At 41.6% G+C, this 17554-nt stretch overlaps 2 protein-coding genes across 3 annotated transcripts in view; both read left to right on the forward strand.

Annotated features, from left to right (window-relative positions):
* cunh19orf47 (chromosome unknown C19orf47 homolog) overlaps positions 1–4300 on the forward strand; it is a 13659-nt gene extending 9359 nt beyond the window's left edge. Inside the window, exons 5-8 of one of the 2 annotated variants that reach the window (XM_013913149.1) lie at positions 710–835; positions 960–1109; positions 2505–2578; positions 2659–4300. In XM_013913149.1, the coding sequence (XP_013768603.1) occupies positions 710–835; positions 960–1109; positions 2505–2578; positions 2659–3186 (878 nt within the window). In that variant the 3' untranslated portion in view covers positions 3187–4300. The remainder of the gene's footprint in view (positions 1–709; positions 836–959; positions 1110–2504; positions 2579–2658) is intronic. The other variant, XM_005742126.1, reaches the window with a different exon arrangement.
* A 2068-nt stretch (positions 4301–6368) lies between these two features.
* Positions 6369–17554, forward strand: part of ttc9b (tetratricopeptide repeat domain 9B) — a 33920-nt gene continuing 22734 nt past the window's right edge. Inside the window, exon 1 of the mRNA XM_005742127.1 lies at positions 6369–7163. Coding sequence (XP_005742184.1) covers positions 6701–7163 — 463 coding nt within the window. The 5' untranslated portion in view covers positions 6369–6700. The remainder of the gene's footprint in view (positions 7164–17554) is intronic.

Here is a 17554-nt window from a genome sequence, read left to right on the forward strand (position 1 = left end):
ACATCTGTGCACCAGCCACTATTAATGTAGAAGCAGACACCTCCACCTTTGGTCTTACCAGAGAGAGAGGCCTGCCGGTCCGCGCGCAGCAGATGAAAGCCCTCCAGCTTGAGCGCGCAGGATGTCCTCGCAGAGCCACGACTCCGTAAAACATAAGACACAGGAGGAGGCAAAGTCTCTGTTCATGCTTCTCATCAGGGCCAGCTCGTCTATCTTATTGCTGAGTGAGCGTACATTGGAAAGGAAGATCCCAGGAAGAGCAGTTCGCAGTCCGCGTCTCCTCAGACGCACGAGTGCGCCAGCTCGCTTTCCTCTCTTTCGGCGTCTCACTTTCCTGATCAGAGTCTGCAGTAAATCTGCCGCAGATGCGACAAATATTGGAAATAAATCCACAGGTGTTGTAGTCCTGTAGTTAAGAAGCTCTTCTCTGGTGTAAGAATATCCAGAGGAGTGCCCAGACACAGAAGTTATGCACAAAAACAAAACAGAAGTAACGCACTGAAGCACCAGGGCATCCATACGCGGCGCCTCATTTATTAAGATTTTCTTAAATTAGTATTCATCTCCCTCTGAACTGCACATTTTTCTGGTTACTCTTTTAATGTTTTGTGGAAGTGTGAATCCCATCCGTCTTTCACCTCTTTGGTACAAAATAAAGCGTATAGACTTAAGAAGTAAGATTGTAACAATCTTTTATTTTGTTCCTCAGCTGCGACACGCATGATAGCCAATGCTTTGAGCCATGACTCTCCACCAGCCACGCCAGCCCGCCGGCCTGACAACCGCCTCTCCGTCACAGTGTCCAACACGCAAGCAAACAAGAGTAACAAAGCAGGTAGATTAAATAAACGTATGTTGTGTTTCACCCCATCCGTCCCCTGTTTCCTGTTTCCCTGAAGCCAGGAAAGCCCTCTTTTTACTCATGTTTGTTCCTTATGTGCTCCACAATTTGTTGTCAGTTATACGCCAACCAGCTGACGAGGGGAACGGTCTGCCTGTAGTGAAGCGTCGCCGCGTAACAGCTGAGATGGAAGGCAAGTACATCATCAACATGCCCAAGGGCACCACTCCTCGCACACGCCGAATCCTGGCCCAGCAGGCCAAGAAAGGTAGGCCTGATGAGAGGTGGCCTCACCAACAGCTCGCCTAACTAACGCGTTACTCACAACAACTAATCAAACCTGAAGCTCTAATGAGTCTCCCTCCTAAAAATTACAACTATTGATCAGGTGCTGATGATCAGAGTCTGTTTGACCCTCACCGTCTGCCGTTGTTTTTACTAATCCTGCTCATTCTGCCAATAAAATTCCCCCTCACACTTCTTTTTTTCCCCCCGTTTGTCTCACATTAACCAAATTTTACTTATTTTTGCTCTTCTGATTTTTCCTCCCTGGCATGAGCTTGCATTTGGATTGTGTTACAGATCAGTCATTCAGCTTCAACACATTTTCTCTAAATTTATGAAGGAAATGTCACTTTTATACCTGTAAAAGCTGCAGTGAAAATCATGCTTTCATGATAAATGTACCGACACAATCTAACAAACCACCGCAGCCCATTGAACTCACCGGAAAATCAAGTTTGCAGCTTAGAAGAATGGTGTACTCCAGATGGAGTAATTATTAGCAATTGGGTGTAACTCCTTTCTGTGACAAGACCAGGTCAGTGTTGGCACACGTTTCAATGCCTTTTTTGAGGCAGCTTTTTTTGTCTGGTTCAGTTACTTTGCGGCGTTTACAGTTGTTGCAAATGCTTCCTGTGGGATTTACCACCACTGAATCAAGCTTTCCACCACCTGAAGCGATATGGCCACACAGCCAACAGGAACGCCCTTTCAAAGAAAGGCTTCAGAGTCTGAAAACAGAAGAAGTCTATTGTTTCCTTTCACACCACTTAAGTTAACTTGGGATGTTTGCCAGTGTTTACTGCCTATCCCAGCTTTAACTGGTTTGTCATGTTAGCAATTAAAGTAAAAGAGGTTTTTTTTAGCTGACTTAAAACAACAGGAGTTGATCAAAAATATTTTTCTAGGCAGATACAGATACTGTTAAAATTTACATTTACATTGTTGTAGGTAAGAAAAAACAAATCAAATGTTTGTTTCAGTCTAATCAGTGTGACTTTAGTTAGAGTTTTCAAAATAAAAGCAAAAATTCTCAACATATTACATGTATGGAGAATACTGTCAAAATTTCCAACATGTAATTTTTAATCTTTTGTGTAAACATTCAGAAGCACATAGGCTACATTTTGCACAATTGAATAAGTCATACACCGACTATAACAACGCTCAATACAAATTCATGGCAGAATAACAGAAACTGAGCAAAGGTAAACTAACAGACTTTAAAGAACAACTACAGAGCGGTGGTACTGACAAATATTTCTTCACCTTCTCTCTTCCACTGTAATCTGTATGTTGCAGAGCTTCTTTACTTTTTTGCTGATTAGTTTTGTTGGAAAAAAAATATTTATTTTGCTTATTTGCTCTTCTCTTCATGAAGTTTTGAAACGCACGTCTGTGTTTGCGAGACTCGGAGCTGAATCGAAGGCGGACACGACAACAGGCGGTAGCAAGGTGAGACCTGTCGATGTACATTAACAGCGTTCTGCATCTTAAAGATGAGTTCTGTGCTCATAGCGCTCATATTTTTGCAGCCGACCGGCGTGTTCAGCCGCCTCGACAGAGGGGAAGAAGCTGCAGACGAGCCGAGAGCTGGAAACGCAGGTGAAAACGAGGACGACAGCGATGGAGAAGGCTCTGTCCTCCAGTATGCTGGCGTCCTCAAGAAACCCCCTTCTCTCCAGAAGAAAGAGTCTGCGATAAAAGCGCCCCCCATCACCCTGCGGCGCCTCGGCGGCAAATTCAAACTACCTCCCTCTGATACACCCACCTCCTCCTCACCTTCCCCGAATGGTCTCCCCCCTGCTAAGATTAGTGTTCTTCAGAGACTGGGCAAGCCCCCCGCAACACACTCAAACACCAGTGTGTCGCAGACACCCGCTGACACACAGGACAACAGAGTGACCAGCACCAGATCCCGAGCCCAGGAGAGGACGACTGTAGCAAGCTCCAAGGTGAGCAGCAGCACCGGAGGAGCTGGAATGGGAGGAGAGTCCGCGGGGGCCCAGATGGACGTTAAAGCTATCAGTGTTTTCAAGAGACTGGGCAGTAAGAGAACCTAACACACTCACCCCACCACCACCCAAAAAATACTATTTCTTTACACTCTTTTTAAAGTTTGTATCGCCAACTTTTAGGATTTATCTTGCTGCAATATTTTTTGTTTTGTTTTTGTGTTTGGATAAATGACAAAGATTATCATTTACATTAAACTCATTATTCTTGCTGCCATTGGAAAAATGTTTACCGTTTAGTGTCCAAACCTATTATTTAAGGATTTATGGTCTGCATTTGTTAGCTTAAAGCATGAGCTTGACATACGCTACCCCCACCACACCCCACACGAGGATGCTGCTGCTGTCTACACTCCCTGAATGCCCCTGAATGAATAGTGAGGCTGTAGATAATGTTGTTTCTCCAAGAATAATTATGTAAGTGTTTTATTGATATTTGCCTGAACATGTAAAATGTACAGATTTTTGTTTTATTTTTTTTTTTATTTTTAAGTTGAATACACAGGACAGCAGTCAGACTAGTAAGGAGAGGATAAGTTAAAGTTAATCTTCTAACCTTCACCTAAGAATTACCTCCTTTTCAAAGTATGAAAAGTGTCGATAACAAGCTTCTGAACTCAGACCCCGAACTTGTGAGAGGGGAAAGGAAAAAATTCAAACTATTAAACAAAACAACCTCGATGAACACTTGAATCTTTGGAAAGCAATGCACCTCCTCCTCCTCTTCTGTGCTTTGTGGAGTAGAAGTTGACACCTTCGAACTAAAGGCACCTTTTCTATCGTAGTACTGAACGTTTTCTATAACCACCTACTTGAAAGCCGACTCACTAGAATATTTCTGTTGTTTTTATGCAATGTATAGATTTGTTAGACTTCACACACACATATTTTTCTATGTGGACGTTCTTGTATCATGACGTATCCTTACAAAAGGAATTCAGCGATGCCATCGGGCCCAGCTCGATGTAGTCCACTCAAACCAGTGTTGCTCATTACTCCTGATGTACAGTTTTTGTCTGTCAGACTTCATGCCAGAGCTTCGTTACATTGTAAATATTTTAAAATGCTTAGGATTTCTTTCCCTGTGTTTAAAGAATTAATATCTGGAAAACACACCGTGAAATGTCATGTTTTCTTTTTCAAGGTATGATGGAAAAATGTGCTTGGAAAAAAAAAATTAAATGATGAAAAGGTGTCAGATGTGTGGGTTTCTCTTTCTTATTTCCATGCTCCCCCCTTTTCCCTCTCTTCTCCTCTTCTCTCCTCCTCCCTTCCTTCGTTCACTTCTCGTTAGAACATGGGGATCTACCGCAGCACCAGTTCATACATCCTCATCTCACTTCGCTCATCGTTTTCGAGGATGTGGTCTCAGTTATTGAAGGTGTTTTCATCAAAGTAAGCATCCGCTCCTCAAAAGGACATACAGCAAGAAAAGGGTTCAACTTCACTGAATATAAGCTGATTAGCCAGCTGCTGGTCTGTTTGGGAAACCGATGATGTTTCCACTGATCCATACATACATATTTTACATATTAAAAATGGTGAAGTTGAGCATATAACATTTAAAATTAGAGCAAGATAAATATTAGACTTCTTCATTTTAAATCTTTAGCAGCAATTTTCTCTCCTGATTTTTATTTACTTCATTGTTGTTCGTTCTGGTAGTTTAGACTATCAATCAAATAACTTCTAACCACTTGTAAAGATTTACAGGCAGCCAATGAAAGTGTGATCTGCTGTGACACTGTGGAAAAAACACAGATGAATGTTTTAGACACTGATACATGGAGGATACTGCACACCGTGTCTTGTTAAAAATGTTTGATATAAAATTGCCTTTAACTGGAGCTGTCAGTATGTGACAAGCAGCCATCAGAAGATGGTACACTGTGGTTATAAAGGGATGGACATGGTCAGCTAGAATACTCAAGTAGGTTGCAGCATTAAATTATGCTCAGTTGGTACTAAGGAGAACAAAATGTGCCAAAACAAATAACCCCCACACCATTACACCGGCAGCAGCCTGAACCATCAATACCTGGCAGGAAGGATCGAAATTCTCACTCTACCGTCGGAATGTCGCAGCAAAAATTACAACTCCTTAGACTAGGAAACGTTTCCTGGTCTAAAAAGTAGCCTGGCTATTTTCCTCTGACTTCTGATAGCAACAACGCCACGTTCAAAGTCAGTTGAATGTGGCGTGGTTGTTGTTGTCAGACCTTTTTTCCTCATTCTGATGCTCAGCTTGAACTTCAGCAGGTCATCTGGACCATGTCTACATGCCTAAATGCTATGAGTTGCTGCTACCTGATTCACTGATTAGATATTTGTACTAATGAGTCATTGAATAGATGTACCTCGTGAAGTGAAACTACATAAAAGTGAGCGTCTTGGTTTAATAAAAGTGAAGTGTGAATTGTTTGTCAGTTATTACAACACAAACAGAACACTCATTTCATCTTTAGTTAACTGTAATAAACTTGATTGTTTGGCAACCGTGAGAGCTGTCGTGCCTCAGGTGCTGCCCTTCTTTCCAATAAGCAGGAGTTCGAGGAGCGCTACAGGGTGTGCTGTGGATGCTTACTCCTGCTCTGTGGAGAAGATGGTGTGTGGGGTTTTTTTTTTTTACTTACTCTTGCAGACATGCCTCTGAGGCTGACTGCTGACTTCTAGGTTAACCACACGTCACATCAAACTAAGTGTAATTGACACTTTGTCCCCTTGAGGTCGCTCTCTCCCTCCTTCTCCCTCAGCCTCCTGCCGTTCGTCTCCATCTCCTTGAAAACCTTATCAGCTGAAGTCATCAGGCGCTCCGCTTGGTCCTGAAACGATTACAGGAACAATAGTTATAGTAAAAGCTGGATTTTATTGTGAGGACTGATCACTTCCAATCGTATTATTAATTGACCCTTGAAGAACGAGCCTCGGGCCTAAGAGTAGATAGTTTATAAGGCTATCTGTTTAAATCTTTTGCCGAATAGTGTTTAAAATAAATAAACATGCAACTAAGTTGTTGTTTATTACTGACTGATAAAAGCATCTACTTTGCGGTTCATGCAGTTGTTATGGTTGATTTTAATGTGCCACATCACACTAAGAAATAATCGATTATGTCTGAATATTTCCACATTTTCTCTTTTTTCTTTCTTCTCCATTTTTCTCCATGTAAAATCCGAACTGCAGCAACGCCTCACGACTTCTCTTTTTTTCCCACAATGCTGCGCGGTAGGGGCTGTCGTGTGTGCGCTATCTGTGGTGCTGAAGCTGCGCGTGCCTCTGAGGTTGCTACCATACAAATCCACCCGAGCATCCTTCCGCGAGAGCTCCAGCAGCGAGGGATGGTTTGCGGTCGACGCTAGGAGAGATTCAGGATGTTTCTGCCAGCTCTGGTGATGTAATGCGTCTTTTTTCTGTATCTGCTGACGTTCTCCGGGTTATTTCTCGTTTTTTTCTGTAAGTGCTGCACACGGCAGACGCGCCTGAAAGCCCATTTTTCCCTCGGCTCGTCGTGTCTCCGGTGCCGCCTGCCCTGCCTCCTTCGCCGCTCCGTCCTGCATCCTTTATGCACAGCACGCTGCTCCGGTCCTCCCCAACAAAGCACACCTTCGTGTCCGAGCACCATGGCCCGCTCCAGCCGCTTTCACTGAGAGACATGGAAGCCAAACAGCACCAGATAAAGAGCCTGAAAAGCTACCCGGAGACCGGCGGTCGGAGCCTGGCAGCGGCCGCCGGAGGAGACGGAGGAGGGGGGTATCGAGCCGGCTCAGCTGAAATGGAGATGGACTCGAAGATCCAGAAAGCCATCGAGTTCAAGGCGGAGGGCCATCGCTGCTACAAGGAGAAGAAGTTCCGGGAAGCGATAGGCAAGTACCACCGGGCGCTGCTGCAGCTCAAAGGGGTTCATGTCGTGGACGGCACTACGGGCTCCGAGGTCAACCTGCTCAGCCAAGCCGCGGCCAAGCTGACCGAGGAGCAGAGGAGAGCCGTGGAGAGCACCGAGATCGAGTGCTACGACAGCCTGACAGGTGACACGACCACAAACACACTAAAACTCAGAAACACCCAGACCCCTACTATTCTCCAAGTAGTGCTGACACCATTATTGGTTCCGGTTCACCGGGTTCACACAAGCTCCGGGGTGCAGTTGTGTCTCCAGGTGCTGATCAGCAGAGGCGGGCGAAACAACACTGGTGCTGAAATGGAGCATGGATGGTGTTTGTTTGTACGTTTTTTAATTGCACATACAAAAGTGGCTGCACGCTGTTTGACCATTGGTGCGTTTATTTATTCCGGTGAGGTCATTTGCCAGCCAGAGAAATTTCACCGTGTGGGCTAAAATAGTTCACCTCTCTGCCAGTTACATGCTCTCAAACAGCCTTTCACGTGGGTTGTTTATTTTTACATGTGTACCTGTAAGAAAAAAGAAAAACATCCGGGCCATAAATACAACCAGGCTTCATGTTTTAGGACATGTTACCATTATTTATGTATGAGGCAAGTTCACCACACTGTTGGGGTGATGTAAGGCTGCAAGTTTAATGGCTCCAAGTGTGGAGGGAGTTACAACAGGGTTAACAGAGCTTCACATAACAGCTGCTTTCAATGTTAATCCTCAGTAATTTCATTTATAATATACCAGAAAAGAACAACTGAGAAGAAGCTCATTGTTCATTGTTATAGTCCCCTTATCTCGACACAGACTGTTACATCATTGTTTCTAGTTGTGCAATTATGCACAATCATGAATAAAAGTAGACATCAGAGCTTCAACAATGTGAGAGTTTCACTTCAAGGTTTTAGTGATCAAAATAATTCAGAATAAAATTGAAAGCGATGGAAAAAATAATGAATAATAATGAAGTTCACACATCATTTTAATTATTGTCGTTGTTTTGTTATATTGTTTCGAGAAATTAATTGTACTGAAAAAAACAAGTACACAGAGGTGGTAAGAGTGTAATTATAACTGTCCAAAACAAAAAAAACAAAAACAAGACACACATTTGCACAATTACTTTAAATATTAGTTGTGTATTTACCATAATTTAATCAGAAAGCCCCACTGAGACTGACGTTTTCAAGGGAGACTTGAACAAGGTAGAAGTCATAAACTCAAAACATATTAAAAACTTAACAACTACAACATAAAATACAGGAGCCACAGCATTATTATGTATACAGTATACAATTACCCACAACAAAACATGCTAGTGGCCTCTCAAGAAAATCATCCACATTTCCTATCCTGCATTCCTTATGATGCTTTTAAATTCAATAATAGATACAGTCCTTTGAAAAAAAAAAAGGTAAAAAGTTTTCACAAGAAAATTCACAGTTTTTCTACATTTGATTAACTGATTGTCAGTAAGTGTGAGCATCACTATAAAAGCAGAGGTTTGGGCAGTTTGCTGGTCTGGAGCACTCATTTGTGTGTTAACATAATGCCAAAATCTTCCAACAAGCAGACATCCCAAAAAATTCTCTCCAAAGTAAGACCGTGTAATGTTCAGAGAAACTGTAAATGGTGTAAGAGTGATGAAATAGTTTTCTATATGACTTTGCTGCTAAGGGTGGTTCTGAATATGAATACAAGTTACTCAATCACAGGATGTCCTTGGTTTTCCACATGAGCATGTTTAATTTTAGATTCCATTTCTAAGCTTAATGGTGTGAAAATTTTGTTTATCAGATTTCTTAGAATTCCCCAAAGCAAGCACTTAGAGGTGTGCAGCTGGTTCTGGGACAGAGAGAGGTGCAAAGGTTAACTGAAAATAGACTGAAAATACCAGTGCTGTTATCCAACAGTGGTTAGTGATGGCTAGCACATCAAATCACAAAGAAAGCAGCTGTGAGTCAGAGTTTGTGCCTGTAATAAAGTGTAGAGTTGCACTGAATCAAGACTCAAAGCTGAAAAGGTGTGTATGTGTATATGCATTGTATCACCATTGTCGATCACAAGATTTTTCATATAAACAAAGTAAAACCAATCTTCACTCTCAGCTACATTGAACTTGTCATCTGTACGTATCCAAACATGTGTTTGCATGAACTCTTTGATGTAACAGTACTATAAACCATCAAAACCTTGTTGGTGAGTTTTTCAGAAGACAAAAACTTTATAGTTTACATATACAGACTGAAATGGGTGAAGTTGCAGTCTGAGGTTGCACTGTCTGTCTTACAGAGGGAGTATGTAGGTAAATGACAGTATCATCAGCATAAAGATGTAGTTTTGCAGTATTGTCTCTACCAAAGTCATTTATAAAAAGTAGAATAAAACGAATAAAATAAAAAACAAAATTTATCCCAAAACCCTGTGGGATCCCTTTGTTAGCTAAAAAAAAAGCAGATTTACGATCATCTGCATAGACATAGTTTGACTTACAAGGTGGATTATAATTCGGTTAACATTGTAAGGTCCATAACCAATAATCTTGTTCAGCAGCAATTCATTATCTACTGAATTAAACACATTACACACATAAAAAATAACACATTGCTTTGTGTTGTATAGCATGTTTATTATTGGTACTTCATGTTTAAATATTATGGCTATTGTCAGTACATGGACACTGTGACAAACTTACTTGTTTGTTCTTTTAGGCGCTTATGGTCATATATAGTGAGACAGACATAGTCACAGTTATATGCTATAAGATTACCAGTGAACCTCAGTGATAACTGTTACTGATTATCTTGGGTACTTGGATGTGAATAAAAGCAAAGCAGTGTGTTACAACAATGGAAACTGAATGAACACATGAATTATCAGCTTATAGCCAGGCTTTTGTTGGAAAAACTGTGACTCTGGTATTCAGTGTGAACAGAAGATTGTGATAAATGGTCACATTTAGAGGGATTTATGATGATAGTGATTAATGTTGCACAAAGGCACTACAGCAGTTATATCAAATCACCTATAACTCACCTTTCACCTGTGATTCTGGACTGCTGTGCTGGTGTGTCTCGCTGCTGTCCCAGGCGCTGCCCGCTACACATGCCATGATGCACTGAAGGTCGCTTGTTCTGCTTGTCGTTCAAGGCCTGTCTGGAGCCTGTAGGAAGGCCACTGTGGCATGAAGGGAAGGATGGGGGAGGGACTGAGAAGAGGGGGAGGGAGAACAAACGAATAAAGGAAGAAACGAAGGAAGGAAGGAAGGAAGGAAGGAAGGGCAAAATGAGAATTAAGAGGAAACAGGAGATGTGGTGAGAAAAAGGAAAAAGGTACAAATAGCAGAGAGAACAAAAACGAGGGAAGAGGATGAGGAGGAAGAGTGGTAGCAGGTGACAGGAGGCCATATTTACCATGGCAACCATCACTGGGTCTTTTCCCTGTTGTTGTTGTAATAACACTACTCCCATTCCCGTCACTGCTGTGTGTGTGTGTGTGTGTGCACATGCGCACTCGCAGGCTTGTACCACAAAGACATGCCACCACAACCTCGCTGTGCCATCACTGCCTGTAATCACCCCTTGTTCACTCTTTCACGGCCTCCTATAGGATGAATCGATAAACTGAGATCTCAGACACTCATTGCTTACTGTGCATGTTTATTTAAAAGAAAAGAAAAAGAAAAAAAGAGTGCCTATGAAAAAAGGGGAGCATGCCATGGTTTAATCAGTTTAAAGTGCTGACAACAGTGCACACTCTGTAGTAAGCCACTTACTCCAATAAGGTGCATCATGATGTGCGTATGGATCGATTAGGCTATAAAATACATTTACTTTCATTTTCCTGCTGATATCTGCAGTCATGATGATATAACTGAAGATATATGCTCTATATTATGCCACGCCACATTCACCAACCCAGAATTTAACACAAAACCTCAGTAATGCTGGAAAGAAGAAATCTCTAGAATACTTCCTGCCTTTCGTCTGTTACTTGGTTCTGCTTCTGCGTCCTGAAGATGAGCAATAACCTGGGCATTATCTTTTCCCAGCTAAGATTAAATGTTAAGATGTGGATTAATCTCCCTTCGAAAATCTATTTACAGCAGAGAAAGGCTGTATGTGGAAGTGTATCTGTAGTGCAGGTATTTATGGCAAGGAACCTGTTTAATACGTGTGGGCTCGCCGTCTTTTCTTTAAGTCTGGTCCTGTTTGGAAAAATAGTTCCAAACTGAACCATGACTCAGTTTCAAGATACACCTTCAACATCGCCTAGACATCCTCTTAGAATCTATTAAGAGAACTTTTTAGTTCAAGAATTATTTTCTACAATATCTTTATTGATTAGAGTACAACAAAACACAAATTTACAAACTTTCCTGGTAGAAAGAATGTCAATACATCCATCCATCCGGTTTTTCAGGTTATCTAATTCAGGGTTCTGGGAGAGCCTATTCCAGCTGTCATAGGTCAAAAGGTGGGGTATATTCTGGATAGGTCGACAAGCGTTCACACCTACAGCCTATTTAGTATCACCAATGCTTAACAGAGTAATAAGACTTATTTAATGTAATCCATCCATTCCCTTCTGCTTATCCAATTCAGGATTGCGGGCTGTTAGCTGGACAGGTTGCCAGTCTGTCGCAGGGCATTCGATGGCTTCTCTGCAATAATCCACTTTATATTTCTCACTTTGTAAGTGACCCAACCTCTATTCTTTGTAGAAACAACATAAACAGGTCCGTCTGCGGTTCAGTTTTTATCTTCGCTCTGTGCCCAGGTTTAACGAGGGAGATGATGTTGAAGTTTGCAGGGAAGGAAGAGTGCAGCATCATGACTCAGTGATGTGTAGTAGTAGTATTTGTGTGACATCAATCTTTGGTTACACAGGTTGTTAATGAGACTAATTTGTTATTTGTTTTCTGAAAAACTGAAAATGAGATAAACAAAACAGCAATACAGATCCAATAGCAGCGGTCAGTAGTAATCTCTGTGTAATTATTCTTATTCCGGCCTCCTTGTTGTTTGTGTAAAAGCCTTCGGAAAATGTGAAAGTCAGTTCTCAGCTTTAAAAAGACAAAAGCACCTAAACATGACTTAAATTATGACTCACTTATTGAGTGAAAAAAAGGCACTTCTACCTGGTTACCCAGAGTTTTGCTGGGCAGACAGTGGTCACCGTGGTTATAAGTGAGGAGCTGTCATTTGATTGGCCGGCTGTCTTTGGTTCTGACGTATGACAGGAGAGCAACAAGCAAGTGGAGCCAGTCACACGTGTGCGAGCGATTGCGTGTCAGCATTTGTGTGTGAGTGTATGTACCGGGTGTTCGTGCATGTACACAAGCGTGTGTGGGTTTGTCTCTGCTGCACAGGCCTGAAGAACTGCAGCTGGTAAGGTGTGTGTGTGTGTGTGTGTGTGTGTGTGTGTGTGTGTGTGTGTGTGTGTGTGTGTGTGTGTGTGTGTGTGTGTGTGTGTGTGCTGCTTGTCCTGCCGTTCTTGCTGTAGCCGTTGCTGACATTGCTGAATCTTACTGCGCTGAATGCGTTGGTGTATTTGTGTGTGCGTGTGTACATTCATGAATTGATATGTGTGTCTTTTTTAAGACCTTAGCTTTGATGTGATGAGGGTAAACATTTCCTGTTGCCATGATATTTTATCCATGAAAGGAAAGGGAATAAATACATTTACTCAAGCTCTGAATTAAAGTATATTTCACAGGGAAATGTTATTCCACTGCCTTCATTCGACATCTAAAGATACTTTAAAATGAATATATTCCAAAGGAAACATGATTGTGGTTGATCCTTAATGAAACGTGACATATTCTCATGGATTAAACTACCCAGCTGTTTATAACAGATAAAATGAACTTCACACCGACCATGAAGCCCGTCACAGTGTTAGAAGTCACTCTCGGCTGCAGTCCCCGCACATCAGCTGATACTTAGTAAGTAATCAGCTAGTAAATCTCACGCAGGATGCACTATTTAATCTTGCTGTTTTAGCATTCCCCAAGTTGCTGTCTATCTGCAAGCCACTTTGCAAACCACCTTCACCCCATTTACTCCTTTCATGCCTTCATATCTGACAAAATCATTTCTGCCGTGCTCTGCGGGGGCCCTGCTGCAACTCTTCCTGCCTTTTTCAAAGTGGTTTTCAAAGTGTGGAAAAACAGAAGTGATGAAAAATAGAAAAACCCATATCACCAAGAGGGATGAAGACGGAGCAGGAAAGATCAGAGCTGCCCGACTCAACTTAAATATTCTCTGGTTTTAAGCACCTCATTTGTGAGGATTCACAAAAATGCAGTAAAAACTGTAACTATTAACTGTAGTTCTGGAATTAAAACACAAAAAAATCAGTATTTTTAAAGGACAATACATTTCTATTTTTAAAATACAAAATTTATACCATTCAGTAAAAACATAGATTTTTTCTGTATTTTTACCGGATGATAAAAAAACCCAGTTATTATAAATTTAGATAAAATGTTGTGTATTTGTAGAGATTTTTTTATTTTAAAAGGTATAAAACTTATTTACATGTGTAAAAAGATTATCCCATAATAATTATCTAATAATGATCTAGGACCTAACATATTATCTAATAATATGGCCAAATCTGCTGTAATACAATTAATCAGACTTAAAATGGCAGGAAAAAACATCTTTTTATTTTAGTGTTTGTTCCTACCTGGTGTAAAGATTTAAGTAGACAAAACAAGGGGAAAGGGGGGGATGATGAATGTGCTTTAGAGAAATATCGGCGCCAAGAGTAAGATCACCTGATTCTGATGACAAATGTCCTATTTGCTGGCCTTGTTAAGGAGACCCAAAGTCTGTGTATCCCTGTAGGGCCATATCTAAATTGGTTACACTACTTCCTCCACCAACGTCTGAATCTGTCACAGTTTACAGTGGTGCAGCATGCTGGCCAGAGGCAGACTGCCTGCCAGCCCGCCTCAGCCATCCATCCATCCATCCATCCATCCATCCATCCATCCATCCATCCATCCATCCATCCATCCATCCACCCACCACAAACACTGTGAGGCACATACAGAAATAGCAGATGTGACTGCAGTTTGTTTGCTCTTTTTTCTTTTTTTCCTGATATCGATCACGTAGGGGCACTTCTGACAGCAGGAATAGCAGTTTTCTAAAAGCGGCTGCAGTTTAGAAGCTCTAGTCATTTTTAAATCAGTCCAAATGTCCACATGTAAGTGCACAGAGAACAAAACAGGGAGCGTTATGGTCTGATCCTGTTGTGAGAGAGCTCGGCCTGACTTTTCATTAACTCCTGCTCGCTCTCAGATCTCTGCCTGAAATCTCCCTTTGTTCCTCCTGACTGGCTCGATCTGAGAGTGAGTCATAAGTCACAGCCTTGGGAGGAACGCAGCAGGAGGGGACGAGTGAAATTGTTTGTTTCATAACACCGGCCACCTTTTTATTCAACTGCTGCGGCTCACAGCCACTTCGCTTGCTGTGTTGAAGATCCAGAAATTTCCACCCACTCGTCACATTAAAAAAAATGTTAAAGGAAGGAAAACAAACTGTTTTTCAACAGAACAGGCAAGAAATTGGTATTATTATTATTATTATTATTATTATTATCATTATTATTATTGTTGTTGTTGTTGTTGTTGTGCTGGAAACTTTATTCCTCAGAAGATATTTGCTGATAGGACAGCAAGCGCACTAAGTGTTTTTGTGAAGGCCTGCTTTGCTGGCCAGCCAAACCAAATAAACGTAGTTAAGTTATAATTTCCTTTATAGAAAGAAATAACTCATATTTAATATAACTTTAAGAGGATATAAGCGCAAAGTTAGTGATGGGGGTGGCTGTGGCTAAGGTCGCCAGCTAATTGGAAAGTTGGTGGTTCAATATCTGCCTGCTCCAAGTCTGCATGCCAAAGTATCCTTGGACAAGACACTAAACCTCAATTTGCTCCTGATGCTTTCTTTGGAGTGTGAATGCAGATAGAAAGCACTTAGACATAGATAATTGCTTTCATGAGTGAGGTTTGTAGTACAGAGCACTTTGAGTGCTCACCCGGAGTATAAAAGTGCTACAAACTGGTCTATCTACCAGCTAACACTGTAGAGCTGATTCATTTCAGTAAAAAGAAATAATAATACTTTGTAAACTACTTGATTTGCAAGCGAAATTAAAAAATATACAGAATAGCTCAGTCCAAGCAGAGCCGGTATCAAGAAAGCAGCCACAGACAGCATAAATAATCACAGGAGAAAGAAAATACATACGGAGCAACAAGAAGAGCAGCACAACACACATGAAATGACACAGAGGGAGGGAGGACCAATAATCTGTTCACAGATTTTTTTCTGACGATAACTAAATAAAAGTAATGCACGAGCAGAAAAACTATGATTAACCGTGTTGAAACTCATCCAATCAGAAGTAAGCTCCTTGTGCAGTAAGGTTAGACGCACACATTTGATTTGTCCCTGAAAAACAGGCGGGAAGGGAGGGTTCAGCTAACTCCCACACTCCCCATTCCTTGTGAAAATGTGACAAAATGTCAACGCTTGGGAAGAGAAGAGCAAACATAATGACACATTTCTCATTTGATGCCAAGCAAAGTAACTTGAGTCCAGCGTCATTTTGATTGCGTTATTTATCATTTAGCAATGAAGGAGATTTGTTACTAAAAACAAACCTGAACTCTCTCCTGGATACCAACTTTTTTGGCTTGTAAAACACGTTAATTTCGGTTTCAGTGTAAATGTTGCCGAGCATTTTACAGAGAATTAAAAGACACGAATCAACATACCTGCAAAGACCTGGATGGGGCGTGTCTGTCTGTGAGGATCCTCCTGAGGATCTAAACAACGTTCTTGTGAAGTGGAAAACTAATCTGAGTTCATTAAAACTGAGATTTAATCTGCGCAGTAATTGATTGTTTTTTCTTTACTACTTGGTTGCATCAACACTTCAAGCACTTTATAAGCCCTCCTGGTGGTGAGAGTAGTTTGGCAAAGACTTGCTCTCCATCATTGCTTTTGCACACACTGGTGCACATCAGAGTTCAGGTTTCGTCTGTTATTCTCTACAGGCACCTTCACATCAACAAGCACAGGATTTACAGATTGAAATTGCTGCAGCAGTTGAAACTAAAATGGTGAATTTCCAGAGGAAAGGGTGGAGACTGTGCACACATTCAGCACTAGCATCTATCATTTAGGGGAGGACTCCAGCGGTTCAGTCATGCCTCGAGTGTGAGGATGAAATACCACCGTGCTGTGTTCATGTCACAGTTCGCAAGATATAACGTTTAACTGCGGATTGACAGGGAAAAGTCCCACTGGCAGTAATCCAAGTCTTGCTCGGTTGCTTCTTAGGTCCTTGCTGGTGTTGCTGACTTCTTCTCTATCACTGTGGTTGCTCTGCTTTTCAGCTGTGACTTACCAGCTGTGTAATGTCTAGCGCGTGGCTACCTGTGGACCACCACTGGACTGTAAAGTACTTTACTTTAATGTGATGCAGTTGACCATAAGCTGGTAAGTGCACTGTTTGGATGCTTTTGGCATCACTATAACAGCCATACAGTCACTTGTTGCTTACCTTGTTCATCTCTCTATGACCACCGTGCAGTCGTCTTCTGACAGCAGGAAAACACACCGTGTCACAAAAGTCAAATCATCTCAAACTGGCTTCTTCATCATGACAGTGAGTCACCAGATCTCAATCCAATAGAGCAACTTTGGGATGTGTCACATAAATATTGACCAAAAATCTCAGGAATGTTTCCAGCACCTTGTTGAATCTGTGCCATGAAGAATTGAGACATTTCTGAAAGATAAGTGGGGTCCAGCCTGGTAGCAGCAACAACTACAGTGTTAAAATAGTGAAGGCGTTAGATATTATTCAGAAAACAGGCAGAAACATGAGCATTCATTGAGAGTCCAGCTGGCCTTTCAGCCGCCTGCTTTATTTTCTCCCATTTGAGTAGGTAGATGTTTTTTATTAGCTAATTTTTCTGCCTGCCTATTTATGATGAACCAATAGAAACCAAAAAAAGTAAAACATCAAGTATTCGCAAACACTCGAAGGGGAAAAGTGCGGTTACTACGTTACACAGTTACACTGTTGTTTTTTGTTACAATGTGCTTGATAAAGACAAATGTATTAGCATGTGTCCTGCACCCAGAGCCTCGGGGACATCCGACTGTGGCCATAAATGAACTTTTGAACCATGACATGCAATTACAGACCTCATATTAAATTTAACGAGCCTTTAATGAGCCTGCTGGTGACATCAACATCTGTTACCACTGGACCAAAAATAAAAATCGCTGCCTGTGTTTCGCTGCAGTCATAAGACCGATTGTTCTTTCTCCACTTCCTCAACACATCTCAGCCTCTGAGCCCAGTCATGCTTCAGATGGGGGCTGTTTGGGGCCGCACTCGCATAACGTCAGCGATGTGTAACACCACAGACGGAGTGATTTTTACCAGTCCACTCTAACACGCTGCCAGAGAAGAACCAGTGCCTGCTTACAA

Source organism: Pundamilia nyererei, unplaced genomic scaffold (assembly GCF_000239375.1).
Source record: "Pundamilia nyererei isolate P.nyererei 1_Seehausen unplaced genomic scaffold, PunNye1.0 scaffold00117, whole genome shotgun sequence".
In the NCBI taxonomy this organism is placed as follows: Eukaryota; Metazoa; Chordata; class Actinopteri; order Cichliformes; family Cichlidae; genus Pundamilia; species Pundamilia nyererei.